We start from the raw sequence: 15719 nt of genomic DNA on the forward strand, positions 1-15719 counted from the left end.
TGGATGGAGGGGATGGATGGATGGAGAGGTCAGAGATGGATGAGTGGGGAGATGGATGGATGGAGAGATGAGGGATGGATGAGTGGTTACATGGATGGTAGGGATGGAGGGATGAGAGATGGATGAGTGGGGGATGGATGGAGGGGATGGATGGATGGAGAGGTGACGGATGAGTGGGGGGATGGATGGAGAGGATGAATGGATGGAGAGATGAGGGATGGATGAGTGGTTACATGGATGGTAGGGATGGAGGGATGAGAGATGGATGAGTGTGGGGATGATTGGAGAGGATGGAGAGATGCAGAGCTGAGAGATGGATGCATGGCGCATGGATGGAGGCATGGAGAGATGACAGATGGATGAGTGGGTGCATGGATGGAGAGGATGGATGGATGGAGAGATGAAGGATGGATGAGTGGGGGGATGAAGGGAGGATGGAGGGATGCAGAGATGAGGGATGGATCTGGGTGGATGGATGGAGTGAGGATGGTGGGATGGAGGGATGAGAGATGGATGAATGGATGGATGGATGATGGGGATGGAGGGATACAGAGATGAAAGGCAGATGAGCGGGTCAATGAAGGAGGGATGAATGCATGGTTAGATGGATGGAGGGATGGGTGAATGGATGGATGATGGTTGGGTGGAGGAATTCTCCAGTGGCACCTGCAGCTTTGTGTGAATTCCCCAGGTCTGCCATATTAAGGCATGTTGTGAGTGTTGGGCTTTGCGTGGGAGCCCTGGGGGATGAGGGGTTGCCAGACATTGGCGGCCCTGAGTGCCAACCCGGGGCTTTGGACTTAACAGGAAAAGCCCAGCATCAGGTTCCTATTACAGGATTTTAAAGGAGTCACAGGACAATGTGTAGCAGGATGATGTCTCTGGGGAAGCCTGAGAGACACAGGAGGGGAGGAGGTGACTTGAGGGCTGGAGGACAGGTGGGAGGGGCTTGAAAGCATTTATGCAGACGTCTGTATCTATAGATGTAATTTTTGTCACTGTAAAATATAAATCTCTTAGGAACCTTAGAGCTCTTAATATTTGAGAGTGATATAGAGTTTTCTTTCCACAGCTTAACTATGTTTTCGCCGAAGACCAACATCAAGAGTGAAGGTAAAGGACCGTCAAGACACAGGAGCAGCTGCACATGGTGTGTGATCTAGTACTCATCCAAGCTCATTTGAAATAGCCCAGACCTTTACAATACTTCAACTGGTTCTTTCCAAACAGGTAGAAGACCTTATATGTGTGCATGTGTTTATGTACATATGTACACAGATATGTATATCTATATTATTTATATCTTTTTAGCCAAATTTAATTCTTTCCTGTTAATTTTTCAGACATGCTGTGTTCTTACCACCTTAACGCAATTTTGAAATATTAAACTTTTGTTAAAATTTAGTTTAGAAAATGTTGTAGCTGATGCTCACCCTGCCATGCCGGTGGATTGGGTGAAAATGTTGGGGATGCTGCAGCGCCAGGTGCCCATTCTGAGTGGCCGTGGCCCGTGCCATTGGGAGAGCACCTGTCCACGAGGCTGGCTCACACCGGCTGTGGCTGGCTGTGGGCATGTCCTGCAGACACCTGGGCCCCTTATGACTGGACAGGCAGGCATCTGGGGCCTCTCGCAGTCCTGGATTTAAGATTACCTTGTTCGAGAAGAGATATGGGCTACTGTACTTAAAACCCATTTTAATGTACGTGGGTCTACTTTGCAATCACTGCATTACTGAGCACCCGTGTTGACTGTGCCCATGCTCACTGCTCTTTTCTGCAGTCTGCTGCTGTCTCCGCCATGTTCTGCTTGATACTATGTGTGGGCTCTCAGCAAAATGCATCCGGCCTTATGCAGATGAAGCATGGCATCACAGTTACATTCAACTCTGACTTTTTTGGTGATTTTTTCTGTGAGGGCCCTGGTTTCCAGGCAGAGCACGCTGTCTCTTCTGCGTTTGACTCTTGTGGGCCTTCTGTTGAGAACTGCTGGGCAGCAATGGTGGCGAGGCCTCCGCATGCCTGCGCAGGGCTCAGGCGTGTACACAGAAGGCATTGGCGTGTACACGGAAGGCGTTAGTGTACACAGAAGACACTGGTGTGTACATGGAAGGCATTTGCAGATGATTTGAGTGATTGACATTATACCACCACCCACAGCGGCCTGAGACTGGAAAGTGAAATTCATTTTCTCTTAGTGAGAACCCTCATCCCTAAATCATCACAGTACTCACATCAGTTTATGTGAAACACAACAAATCCTTGCTGTTTTACATGTAAAATATATGTCTTTTTAGGCGATGAGAAATGTTAGTCTATTTAAAAGAGTTATTTCATGACTTTGAATGTAAGAGTCTAAATATACACATTTATAGATAAACATTCAAGTTTACTGGAATACAATTATACATGTAGATGGGGGGAAGCTCACTTCATTTCTTGGTTATATTTTACTTCTAATCTCACTTTGAGTGTCTCCCGATCATTGTTACCTCTGGCCTTCCCTCAGGGAGGCGTACGCCGTGGACTGCGCTGTGCCTGCCAAGCCTGGTCCCCGGGTCGCCGCAGCCCCCGCCTGCACACGTGTGTGCTGCATCCAGTACTCAGGTGCGCCACATCCTGCGGGAGCTGGGTAGCATATCGTTTGTAAGAGTCTTTTATTCTGTCCACTGTAAACATTTTTCTATTGTATCATAAATTGTAAAAATATTTGTAAAAACCTTGGATAACTTGAAGCTGCATGGGATGGTTTGTGTCTAGATTAAAACCGAGACTTCATTTCACTTGACTGTAGTGAGGGTGACCACAGAGCATCTGGCCCCTGCGTTGGCATGGAGACTGGCACTCACTAGCACTGAATTTGCTGTTCTGTGGCCAGCTCCTCTGGGTTTGGCTCTCTGTGTATCTGACCCCTCCTACAGAAGCGTTAAGGTGGGCCTGGTGGAAGGGCTTTGGTAGGCAGAGAAGCTAGCAGAACAGTCGCCAGTTCCCTCTGGAGACGCAGCCTCTGCTCATGGATGGGCTGCAGGTGCCAGGCTAGGAATGGTTGCACAGGCTGTGCACAGTGTCCCTTCCTTGCCAGACCCTCAGCTGGGGCCTTTTCCTGCAGGGCTGAGTGTGTCTCGGCTTCCGTGAGATCCGCCCTGTTCTCATGTGTGTCCTGATAATGCCTTCACCAGACTTCCATTGGACCTCGGCATTTTTTTTCTTTCTAAATAATGTTTGAAAGAAGGGAGGAGCAGCTTGTGAGAGTGCCCTTGGCCTCGGCTAGATGGTTGCACCACTCGGATGCTTCTCAGAAGCAAGATTGACTTGCAGGCGACCTGTGCCCTTGCCTGGGGCTGGACAGAAAGTCCTGTCTGGGCTGGTGCCTTGCCCCTCAAACCACCTGTCCAGAGGGTTGAGTTGCCTAAGGGTTACCATTTACCATTCTGCTAAATTCCCTTTATTTTATTATATAATTGTAGCCACAGAAGTTTTAAAATCATTTTTGGAAATTCGATATGTAGCATTATCAGTAAAGTCAGTTTGATCTTTTGATAGATCAGAACATTTCTTCAGTGTTATCGGCCCTCAAGTTTGAATATTGTGGGTGACGTGTCATTTGTTTCTACCCTGTTTTCAGAAATTGTTTCAACATAACTGCTTAGCTGAATGTGCCTCTGGACAGTCTGCTGATTTGAGGCAGGCTCCGGCACCATGTTTCAGGGGCCGTCCTGTCCTGGGTACAGGACCTTTTGGGTGCAGCCCTTCCTGTTCACAACCTTGTGCGGCAGCCTCCCTCTCTCATCCTGCTGTTCCTCTTCTGTTAAGGGAGGCTGATGACAATGACAAAGCAGTGCCTTACAAGGTTGTCGGGTAGAGGACTTGAGAAAGGGTGGACACGGACTGGCGCCTGCAGATCCCCATGCTGATGTTCGTGTGTGTGTTTCAGAACCAAGTTTATGAGAAGTTCTACATCTTGCCTGTGGTTAGTGTGACTCCTATGAATTAGGCTTTTCTAAGAGGCCTTTGTTTTTATTTTTTTAACAGGAGATGGGCAGTGGCTGGCCTGTGGGTTGGCCAACCATCTATGTCAGGTTTTTGATGCCAGCCTGACTGGGACACCTGCTGTGTTTTCAGGTAAAACGTGTCTTAATTTCAGTCAGTATGAATGTAAGGGTGGGTCCCACTTAGGTCCTGGTTGTCAGTTGCTAAATGACAGTTTAGTTTTCTTTGTCTAAACTGGATTCACTGAGCTCTTAAACCATTCAGGGTAGACATAACTAATGAGAACAGCGTGGCAGCACTTTTGTGACTGGTGCCCTGGAGGCCAAGCGCTGATCATCTGTAGAGATTTAGGGGAGTGTGTGAAGTTGAATCGTAAATAATTGAAATATATTTAATTAATATAATTAAAAGACATAAGATTGAAATATATTTTGAAATTTAGTAGGGTTTGTACATAGACATTTTTATAAACATAATAAGGCAAACAATTGTTGTTTTTTTTTTTTTTTTAAAGTAGACCTGAGAGCAACAGTGTTAAAATTATGACCATGTCAACTAATAACTGGGGCATATATTTGATTTCTAATTCTAGTTCCATAAAACCTGACAGCTTTTCATTAGGGTCCTGATACTACTTGCATCAGAACTTACATTTCGTAGATATTTTAACAAAAGTACAGAAACAAACAAAAAAAATATTTCACTAGTCCTTCTGTTTTTATACAGGTTGAGAATCTCTAATCCAAAATTCTGAAATCCAAATGCTCCCACATCCAGAACTCTTTGAGTACCAACACGACGCCAAGGAAATGCTCACTGAAGCATCTCAGATTTCGGATTTTTGGATTAGGGTTGCTTAACTGCCATAATGTGAATATTCCAAAATCTACAAAAATGGGAAATCCAAAACCTCTAATCCCAAGCATTGCGAATATGGGACACTCAGCCTGTCATGTAACCACCCCAAGGGCAGTCGTTAGGAAATTCGGAGGTGGGGACCGATGGGGCTGAGGGGGGCGGAGGCAGTGGGGCCCAGGCCTGGGCAAGGCCACACCTGGGAGCAGACGAGCCCCCCAGTGACTACGACTCACCCCCAGGGTGAGGTTTGGGAGGCCCCCAAAGGCAGGCAGAGCCAGACTCGGCTCCTGCATGAGCAAAGCTGACGCCCCTGCATGGTCTGGGAAGAACACAGTTCTCCCGTCTTGGCCTGGATGCCACCCTCTCCCTTTGAGCCTCTTGCTCCTGATCTCACCCCATGTCTATCCTGCATGGCCTGTGCAGATCATGGTTCTCCCACTGTGCCCTGAATGCCACCCTTGCCCTTCAAGCCCTCTTGCTTCTGGTCCCACCAGACATCTATCCCTGTGTGGCCTGGACGCCACCCTTGCCCTTTGAGCACCCTTGCTCCCGCCCCCATCCTGAGTCTATCCTGCAGCCTCAGAGCCTCCACCGTGCACCCCAGAACCTTGAGCCGGCTTCTTTCATGGCTGAATGGCTGATATGGGTGGTTATTCTGTTGATTGGGGATATTTTACCACTATTTTATTGTTAGAAAAATGGCTTTTCCCTGAACTAAAATGCAGTGGGTTTTCAAACTCGTCTTGACAAAAACTTCCTCTGTTTCTGTAGGGGGAAGGGTCACGTTTACCTACCTCAACTGCACAAGCCACATCGTTTCACTTTGAGGGTGTAATGTTTAATAGTTACGTCACTCAGCTTTGAAAATGTGACTGGTCTCTCAGCACCTGCCCAGAACACAGAAAAATGAGTGTCTTTATTTCCATTATGATCAGGGACAAATAAGTATAAATTCAAATGCCCTCCTGGAGACTTCGGGGTCTCTGAGTGTACAGTCAGGTAATGCAGCCCAGCCTGAAAGCCACCGAGAGCAATCGTATTTAATTTAAGAAAGGAGTTACATGTTTCTGCTTTAAATTTTAGAATGTTTCCTATCAAAAATGGCGTCAATTACAAAGACGGGCACTCCAGTCCCATGCCTTCCTTTGAACACATGCCTGGCACAGAGTAGGTTCTCCGTGATGCTGGATGGTAGGTTCTGAGCACACTGCGCAGGGGAGCTGCGCTGTCTGTCACGTGCCTGGGAGTCAGTGGTGATCACTGTGAAGTTCTGGGGTCACGCATTTCAGAAGATTAAATCTACAATTCCATGATAGATGTGGAATTGTTTATAAAAAGAATCTTTGTCAAGGTATGAAGTGAAGGTTTGCATCTCTCCTGCTCCTAGGCTCTTGGTTGGCTCGAGCTGTGCTGAGTGGCTTCTGCTCCGCTCCTTCTCTGAGCAGGGACTGCACACATCACCTCTGTGCCACTCACGCCCCCCACCCCTGACTGCTTCCCCCAAGCAGGGCCCATGTCCAGAGGAATCCAGGTCCAGAGGAGGTCTAAAACCCTGACCTAGGCTGGGCGCAGTGGCCCATGCCTGTAATCCTAGTGCTTTGGGAGGCTGAGGTGGGCAGATCACCTGAGGTCTGGAGTTCGAGACCAGCTTGGCCAACGTGGCGAAACCTCTTCTCTACTAAAAAATACAAAAATTAGCTGGGTGTGGTGGTGGGCACCTGGAATCCCAGCTATTTGGGAGGCTGAAGCAGGAGAATAACTTGAACCCAGGAGGCAGAGGTTGCAGTGAACTGAGATTTCACCACTGCACTCCAGCCTGGGTAACAGAGCAAGACTCTGTCTCAAAAAAAAAAAAAAAAAAAAAAACAAAAAAAAAAAAAAAAAAAAAAAAAAAAAAAAAAAAAAAAAAAAAAAAAAAAACTTACCCAAAAAAAAAAAAAAAAAAAAAACCCAAAAAATAACCCTGACTGGACAGGATTTTAGAATTCTTTTCACTCTATTTCTGAAGCTCCTCATCTCATCCCACACACCACAGGGGAAACTGATCAACTGAAAAGAAAGAGAGAGTCCTTCTGGATAGTGAGGAGATTGAGGGGAGATTGGAAGAGGAACCCATGTGGGGTCCCCCATGGGCCCATTGCTTCGTGGGGATTGGCTCCAGAGGCCCCAGCCATCCCTGCAGTGATTTGTCTTGGATGCACCCTGTGGCCGAAGTGCTTCTCGCCTGTGTCTGGGGCTGGAGCTCGGGAGAGGAGGGGGACTCCCCGCATTGGCAGGTTCTGAGGAATCTCCGTGGTTTTCATCCTGGGAGTGGGAGGTCCGTCCCTGACACTTGAGATAAGGACAGGCCAGCTTGTCAGGGCTGGGCTGAAGGTGTCGCTCTGCAGTCCTTGCATTGCTGGTGCCTCTGCTGGCCTTGGTGGCATAGTTGGCCACTGGGTGCCCAGCAAACACTGTGCTTGTAGGAGGAAGTAGGAAGGACTGGAGAAACACATTCGCAGTCTCACTAAGAAGGAAGAACGTGGGTGGTAGCGGTAGGTTCACCCTCTCTCCTGTGCGACCTCATGCGGCCTCTGTGCAGCCTGTGGGCCAGGTGGGGGGGCTGGTCTGAGTTTGATATTGGAAGAGGGTGGCCACATGGCTGGTAATGAAGTGACTTCTGAGGTCAGTGCCTGGGCGGATGCGTCAGGCCCTTGCCACTGGGAGGATGCCCTGACGGCCCAGGATGCGGGCACGGGGTGCTGCAGCAGGCGTCTATGAACCTGCGATATTCTCGGGATGGTGCACAGCTGCGGATGCCACCAGTGTTCAGTACCAGTGGCGTGGAGGGTGTTTATTAATGGCAGTCATGAATGGTGACTTTCCTTTGAGTCTCGCAGCTGCTGTTCGCTGAGCAGCGGTGCGGAATGTTTGGAGCTTTCCTTAACTGGCCTTGATACTTCTGCTAAAACTGCCAGAACTCTACACGTGAGGGCAGCAAAGCTATTTCCCGTTTTTCTGTGCTGTGAATTTCAGCACTGTGTTTCCTGGGGCCCTGTTGCAGAACTGAGTTATATTCTTAAGCCTTTACTGGCTTTCCCATCTTTTTTATCTTGGTGCCCTGACAGATACGATGTAGTGAGATTGCAGTTTTTTGTCTAGTCTGTAAATTATCATGTGCAATTCACATGCTGAGGCCTGTGGGATGGGGCCTTCTGCTCCATGGGGAGATCTCGGCTATGACAAGAATTTTCTTGGAAGCTGTGGTTACCCATCCCCTGTGATTTTAATCACAGAATGCTTATCTATGGAGGTGAAACGGGGTCCTTGAGCAGGTCTGGGGTCATTTGTTGTCAGTCTTCTCCCTGTTAACCCAGCTCAAGTGCTCAGGGGGTCAGAGGCTGCAGGGCTGGGCTCCACCTCTCCTTGCCCTCACCTCCCCAGCTTCTCCCCTCTCTCCCTGCTCACCAGGACACACGCCTGGCTTTCTGCTCCAGGGCCGACCTCTGAGAAGACGCCCATCCCTGGTCGTCTTAGCTTTCTCCTTTCCTCTGTGTCCGCCACTTCTTAGAGCCTTTAGGTGGTGGCAGCTGTGAGGCTGTTTTAAGACACCCCCTGGCCTGATGGCTGTTCTAGTAATTATAAGGCAAGGCAGGTCCACAAAGCAGCACGTGCCCAGGGCCTGGTCCCCAGAGTTAGGTGGGGAGTAGGATGAGGTGGGGACCGGACAGAAAAGCTCTTATGGGTATGTGAAATAAACACTGTTAACCTTGTATCCTACCTTAGTTTAATATCAGAGTGGCACACACTGCCAATATTCAGACGCCTGAAGACCAGCACTGGCACTCTCACAAATCAGCATCAAAACAGCCATTTTGAGTTTGGGCAAAACTTTTCAAATCTGTCACAACAAATGATTGACTTATATGTGTGTGCTCAGTGATTTTTTTTTTTAAAACTTTTTTCTTCAATGTTGATAGCAGTTATTTAAAATACTGATACATTGTCATGCAGTCCATAGATTTCTATACTGTAGTTCATAACACTAGATGCTACCATGTTCTTCTCTGAAAACATACACTCACAGATGCACACATATGTTGAACATCATAGTTTAAGAAATGTGAGGTTTTACACTCCCTGGGTGAGGCAATCATACCCCAAACCTCAGCACCACGCACTATCCGCTCGTAACAAACCTATACCTGCACCTCCTGAATCTAAAATAAAACTTGAAAAAATGAAGCCTGAGGCTTTAGAGCAACCGCCTTCAGAAGCCACATTGAGCCTCTACTGAAGGGAAACAGTGCACCCAGCCTCAGGCTCCACAGCCTCACTGGAGCGAGGAGAAGCCTCATGGTGTGCCTCTGATTACTTGAACCATGCTGTTCCAGTTGTGTTGTATGAAAGCACCAGATAAGTAGCACTCAGTGAAAACGGATTTTAATAATGGAAACAGTAACCCTCTCTGATCACTCCTGTTAGGTCACGACAGGGCAGTTAACGCCATCTGCTGGAGCCATGACCAGAGGTGGCTGCTCTCCACGGCCCAGGACCGGACCCTGCAGGTGTGGTCGGTGCATAGGACAGAGCTCGCACTGCTTCTGGTAATGGATGGTCACATCTGCCATGGGCTGTCATTTCCAAAGGAGCAGCCCTCAGCTGAGAGCTTCTCTGTTTTACCTTAATAGGAGATGAGGAAAGATACATAAACCAAGAGTTGCTTTAATGGAATAAAAGTTACTGATTAATTAGTTTCTTAAATGTGTGTCTACATGTATATATCCACACACACGCAATGGGCACACATGCATATGGTATACAGGTACATACTTACATACTGGCTACACACATGCTTAATTCATAAGGTTAAATCTGTCCTTAAGTTTGTTATGGTCTGCGAATGCCAAATGATTAACATTGAAATATTTGAATAATTTTAAATATTGATTCAGTGTGATTTTATAGTCAAGACAGTAATAATGGCCAAAGGCTATTACGTGGGGGAAGTATATTTTGGGGAGAAAAGTGACATGTTGATGAACTTATGGGAGATCATTTGAAAGCAGAACAGGAAAGGAGAGACAGGAAGATACGACCTTACGACTAGGACAGGGAAAGAAGAGGAAACGGTAGGAAACTCATCTTCAAATCATCAAATTATGAGCAGATGACTTGCAAAGAACATAACATAAACGCAGTTCAATTTTCAAAGATGTTGGCATTTATTTTCTATGGGTCTTATATGGAAAGGGGATTGAATATGAGACAGATAAGAGAGGAAGTGTATGTTAGGGAAGACCTAGGGCCTCTCTGAGGGAGGAAGGAGGCGTTTGTGAGAGCCATGGGTGCCGCTGGCCTCCTCTGTGTCGTAACATGTTTGGTTGTGAGGTCTAAATTTGAGAGTAGACAGCTCAGAACTACATTTTTAAAAATGTTTTAAATTTCAGCTTTAATAAAATCCTTGCTACTTAGTACGTTTACTGCTAAGTTTCGATTTTCTTTTAAAGTTGTTAAAGGGCTGGAATTCAAAACATTACAGTAAAATTGTAATTATATAATACCTTTCAGAAGGATTAGGAGGAAACAAAAATTGTAGATTGGGTCTAACAAATATATGTACACAGTTAGAATAAATAGATGTTGTGTTTTAAGAAGAAATAATTTTGTGTTTAGAGCAATAGTGTTTTTGTTGACATTTATTATATTGACAATAACTATTGATTTGCATTACAGGGCAAAGACATGTTTTCTAAACCAATACAGTCTGCACAGTTTTATTACATAGATGCCTTTATATTGTTATCTTCTGGCCCTGAATTTCAGCTACTGAAGTATCACATTGACACTTGCAAAGATGAGATTAAGAGGTAGGCAGCCCTCCTCTCTGCATTATTTTTAGATCAGAGGAAGCCGTTTCAATAATGTGATGTTAAAAAAGATATTTACATTTTAAAGTGTCACGCTAAATTTAATAATAACCTCCTATTACCAAACTACTGATGAGAGCTGAATAATGCAGATGCTACGCATTTTAAACCTTCCTTTGTATTACTATGCGTGGGGTCTTTGGAATGAGAATGTGAGAATTTGGGGGATTTGAGAGACCTGAATTATCATCTTGGCTCTGCAGCATATTGAAGTGATGTCATGTGGGACAAATACTATTGATAATAAAGTTAAATTATGAACTATTTCAAATATATACGTATATGTGGGGAATAATAAGTATCTTCTTAGCTACACCTAGCTTGGACAAGTATTAACATTTTTATTATTTATTTGTCTATTTTAGATGGAGTCTCGCTCTGTCACCCAGGCTGGAGTGCAGTGGCACAATCTTGGCTCACTGCAACCTTCGCCTCCCGGGTTCAAGCGATTCACCTGCCTCAGCCCCCTAAGTGGCTGTGACTACAGTCGCACGCCACCATGCCTGGCCAATTTTTTGTATTTTTAGTAGGGATAGGGTTTCACCATGTTAGCCAGGATGGTCCTGATCTCCTGATCTTGTGATCCACCCACCTTAGCCTCCCAAAGTGCTGGGTTTACAGGCGTAAGCCGCCATGCTTGGCCAGTATTAACATTTTACTATCTTTGTTTTCCAAAATTTTTTTGAGAATAAAATATTACAGAGGGAATTAGGAACCTGCCTCCCAGTCCTGTCCTCTTCCCTTTCTCCTCCTTTTGAGATTGTTGTATTGGCTTCCTGGCCGTAGTTTTATATTTTTGCTGTATCTTTAGGTATTCACGTCATTTTATTTTTTTGAGGCTTTGAGTATAATATAAGCACACTTCTCTTAATCAAAGTTACATTTCTGAGATGTGTGACTTTGGTTTGTTAATTGGGGTGGATGCCTTGTGGTTGGGAGGAGACTGGGTCTGCCTGCTTCTCTCATGGAGGAACTTCGGGTTGGGACGTGCAAAGGGCTGGGGCTTCTATCAATAAATGGGCTTGCAAGGAATCCCTGATCTCCATGAGAATGTCCCCAGTCTCTCTGTCCCGTGTCACGGCATCCCGGAGTGATTTCTGGCCTGTTCTCGGGGGCAGAGGGGTTGCATGTAGGGAAGGGCTCCAGGACTCAATGGCCCCTCTCTCAGCTTTCTCTTCAGAGATGCCCAGGCCTTTCAGTCCTAAAGTTTATTTTTACTTATCTGGAGGGAGTTTCACAGGTCAGCTCACCTCCCAGGGTTCCTGTGTCAGCTGGCACTGCCCTTTGCCTCTGAGAGTTCGCGGCTTCTCTTCTGGATCCTGCCTCCTCTTTCTGATCTTGTGGGACTTTCTCTTAGAAATCACTTGGCAGCCACTTCAGTTGGGTTTTGGAAGGTAGTGAAGCTAAGGCATTGCTCAGTTACATGTGGTGGTCGATAGGTAGGATTTTCTAAGCATGCAGTGAAATTCCCTATGGAAAAAAACTGGTGCCTTTGACCACAGACTGAAGAAGGAGGAGGGGTGGCAGATTTTTTATATGTCAAAAATCACCACAAATAATTAGATGTTAATGGAAAGCCAGTTTTTTTTTCCTAAAGAAAAATTAAGGCCACAAATTCACTTTTTCCCTCAGTATTATAAAATGCGACTTCTTAAGTGATACGAAAACTTTCTTTTCATGTTTAATGTTTCTAAAGATAAGATATTTGTCTTTAAAACATTGTTGTAGTGGAAGGAGAGCAAAAAGATTGGTCATCTTGATTTTCTCTTCCAGATATAAACAGAAGAGCAAATCCAAGCTGGTTTGCAGGCTCTCCATGACGGATGCAGGAGACATGACCTGTTTATCAGCAGTAAATGACTTTTATTCCCGTATCTTTCGCCCAGATTCTGTTGGGTTTTATGCCTGAGTGTTGTTCCTCTGGCAGAGGCACGTGCTGAGCATCTCATGAGTGTCAACATCGTGCAGGGCTCTGGGAATGCAGGGACCCTCCTCATGGAGCCCACCGTCTTTGTGTTAATTGTACATGTAATAATTTCATCTCAATGTTGAGAAGGGCCTCACAGGAAACAGAAACATGAGTGCTGTGCAGCTCATGCCATCCTGCAGGTGGGCTGACCTTGCACTTCTGGTGTAGACTTTGTTGACTAATGTGTAGTAATTTAGTTATTCTATACCATCTGCATAACTGGCAAAAATCATAGCGGTTGCTGTTCAAAATAATATGAAATGGAATTCAAAACTTTAATATTTGAGATTTTTATGGCTGACATCATTCCTTTTAATTTTAAAACTTGATTTTAATTTATTTAGGGAAAACTTCCTGATCTTTAGGAATTCATTGTATAAAGTTTTAATTTACTCAAAGTTAGATCTAAGCTGAAGTCTATTGGAAGGTTTTATAGTTGAACTAAAAAAGCGTTAGGAGGTTGTAGTATGTTTTAGTTAGAAATGTGGTAATTTCATGCTAGAATAGGTGCTAAAATACCTAGCAGAAATAAGAAATATGTCATTAGGATTATTCTAGCCTAAATGATGTTTTCTGGAATACAAGAGTCCTAGCGTCGAGAATAATCCAGTGCTAACTGCAGCCTTCGGGTCTCTTGACTCCAGTGCACCTGTATTCCCCCCATCTGGTAGGAATATATAATTGTAGTTATGAGTATATATAATATACTCATGACTACAGCATTCAGGGCTGAGCATGAAGCTTGTGGGGTGTTGGTGGTCGCAGGAGCCCTCAATGTGAAAGTGCTCCTTTTATGTCAAGTTGATGAAGCACATCATGGTCACTTGCCAACATGGCACTGTCGGGGTTGTGTGCTCCCACCATAAAGCCTGCCCCAGGGACTGTCTGTCATCCACTCTGTGGGTCTGTCTAATCTTAGTTCAGTCCTTTCTTCTGAGCACAATATCTACATACTCAATTATTTGACATCCGATTTGGGTGTTTCATGAACATCTCAAACACCACGTATCTAAAACTGGAACTTCCACCCCAAAATAGGCACTGTGGTGGTCTCCCTTTTCCTAAGCATCCCCTCCATCGCTGCCCACCTGCTCTTGCCAATGCCTGGGGCCAGATGGGGTGGAGCTGGACTGAGCTCAGGACTTTTCCCGTGGAACTTCAGAAATTCTTAACTAGTCGTCCCTTCATGAGTCTTCTAATATTCTAAAGTTTTTATTAGTAAAAGAGAGGGAACTGTCCCTTCCCTGTAGGTAAGAGTGTTGAGAAGAGCTCCTTAACTGGAATAATGCAGACATCGTACTCACAGCTGGCCGGAACAGGACGGTGGAAGTGTTTGATCTCAACGCCGGCTGCAGTGCAGCCCTGATAGCAGAAGCCCACTCGCGGCCTGTCCATCAAATCTGCCAAAATAAAGTGAGTAAGTTTTTGGATAATAGATATCATCTGTAAAACTATGTGCCTAAAGTGTTTAACAGATACAAATGTATGATGCCATTTTATAAGTGCTTGCTAACAAATTCAATGTTAATTTTTAGTGCTCATTAAATTATTCAAAGCCTTGATGTTTGACCTTAGTAGATATTTTACTATCATGTGGAATGTTAAGTTTTGTACTTTTGTGTTTGACCATTTTATGGGCCGATATTAAGATTTTACTAGTAAAACATTCTCACATAAAACTTGATAGGGTTGCATATTTTAAGCAATAATGGCATTGCATGGGGAACACACAGGTGCTATGGACTGTGGGGCAGCCTTGCCAAATCAATAGCTTTTTTTTTTTTTTTTTAAAGTGGAGGCTATTGGATACAGCCAGTCCATTTTGACAGAGACAAAGTTTACAAGTATCCACAGTGGTGGGTTAAAGGGTTGGCATTGCAGGAGAGACATTTGATGAGTTTGTTGTCTGGTAGTAGAACTGCACAGTTCAAAAGACACTTGCTTACCTAAGAGGGCATCTAAGTCTTGGGAACAAAACTATTTCCTAGGACTAAAACTGCAATTTTGGTTTTTGATATGCCTGGAAAGGTTTTCCAAGTCAAGGATTCAGGGTACCATTTTGCTAAGTGAAGTGTTGGTATGTTGGTTAAAGAGATTTTGTTATCCACAGTTTAACACATTTTGAGTCTTTAAATTTCTGTTTAATAGGACGGGTATGGCCTGATTATCTATAAAGTTTTTTAATCAGTTCAAATGGGAAAGAGCAAAGATTCTGGGCTGTTAAATTACATTGAAGCAGATTTGTTCCTGTGTCCCTTCTGGGGAAAGGGAAGATGGAGGTGTTGGGGCCACAGGAAGATGTTCACAGGTGCAGTATGAAAGACCCCTGGATTCAGAGGCTCCATGTCCAGGGAGACAGTCTCCATACATGTCCGTCTGGACAGCTCTTCAGAGAGGCAGATCCGGGACTTGGCAGTGTGGAGTTGTCAGAGCTTTGGAGGCCAGGAAGATGCACGCCTGGGGAGGCTGCCTGCTGAGGAGAAGCCTAGCTCTGTGCCCTCCCTGTGGGGCAACCTTGGTCAGAGAAGGAAGGGTTTCAAGGTTCGGATAGGCGACTTTATCTTGCCTTCCTTTTAACCTTCCACGCCCCACCCCCGGTTAATAGGACATTTCAAGGTGCAACAGGAGAAGGCTTCTCTGGTTTGAATAACACCATGGAAATATCAGTTTGGGGAGAGTTGTTGGAGAAAATATTATTTTTCTGCATCTTCTCTTTTTGTTTAGACTCTTCCTGCATATAAACCAGAGCAAACATGTTTTTTTTTCCCCCCATTTATTTATTTTATTGCATTGTTGCATAGGAACACACGTGGCAGTGTGATTTGCTGCCTTCCTCCCCATCACTTACATCTGGCATTTCTCCCCTTGCTATCTCTCCCCAGCTCCCCACCCCCCACCGTCCCTCCCCTATTTCCCCCCAACTGACCCCAGTGTGTAGTGCTCCCCTCCGTGTCCATGTGTTCTCATTGTTCAACACCCGCCTATGAGTGAGAACA

The 15719-nt window shown here is 45.3% G+C and overlaps 1 protein-coding gene across 1 annotated transcript in view; it reads left to right on the forward strand.

Annotated features, from left to right (window-relative positions):
- WDR27 (WD repeat domain 27) overlaps positions 1 to 15719 on the forward strand; it is a 275100-nt gene that overhangs the window by 58800 nt on the left and 200581 nt on the right. The window contains exons 14-21 of the mRNA XM_037731066.1: positions 1073 to 1150; positions 2507 to 2604; positions 4030 to 4119; positions 9310 to 9431; positions 10561 to 10694; positions 12528 to 12625; positions 14015 to 14140; positions 14992 to 15148. Coding sequence (XP_037586994.1) covers positions 1073 to 1150; positions 2507 to 2604; positions 4030 to 4119; positions 9310 to 9431; positions 10561 to 10694; positions 12528 to 12625; positions 14015 to 14140; positions 14992 to 15148 — 903 coding nt within the window. The remainder of the gene's footprint in view (positions 1 to 1072; positions 1151 to 2506; positions 2605 to 4029; positions 4120 to 9309; positions 9432 to 10560; positions 10695 to 12527; positions 12626 to 14014; positions 14141 to 14991; positions 15149 to 15719) is intronic.

Source organism: Cebus imitator, unplaced genomic scaffold (genome assembly GCF_001604975.1).
Source record: "Cebus imitator isolate Cc_AM_T3 unplaced genomic scaffold, Cebus_imitator-1.0 Scaffold380, whole genome shotgun sequence".
NCBI lineage: Eukaryota > Metazoa > Chordata > Mammalia > Primates > Cebidae > Cebus > Cebus imitator.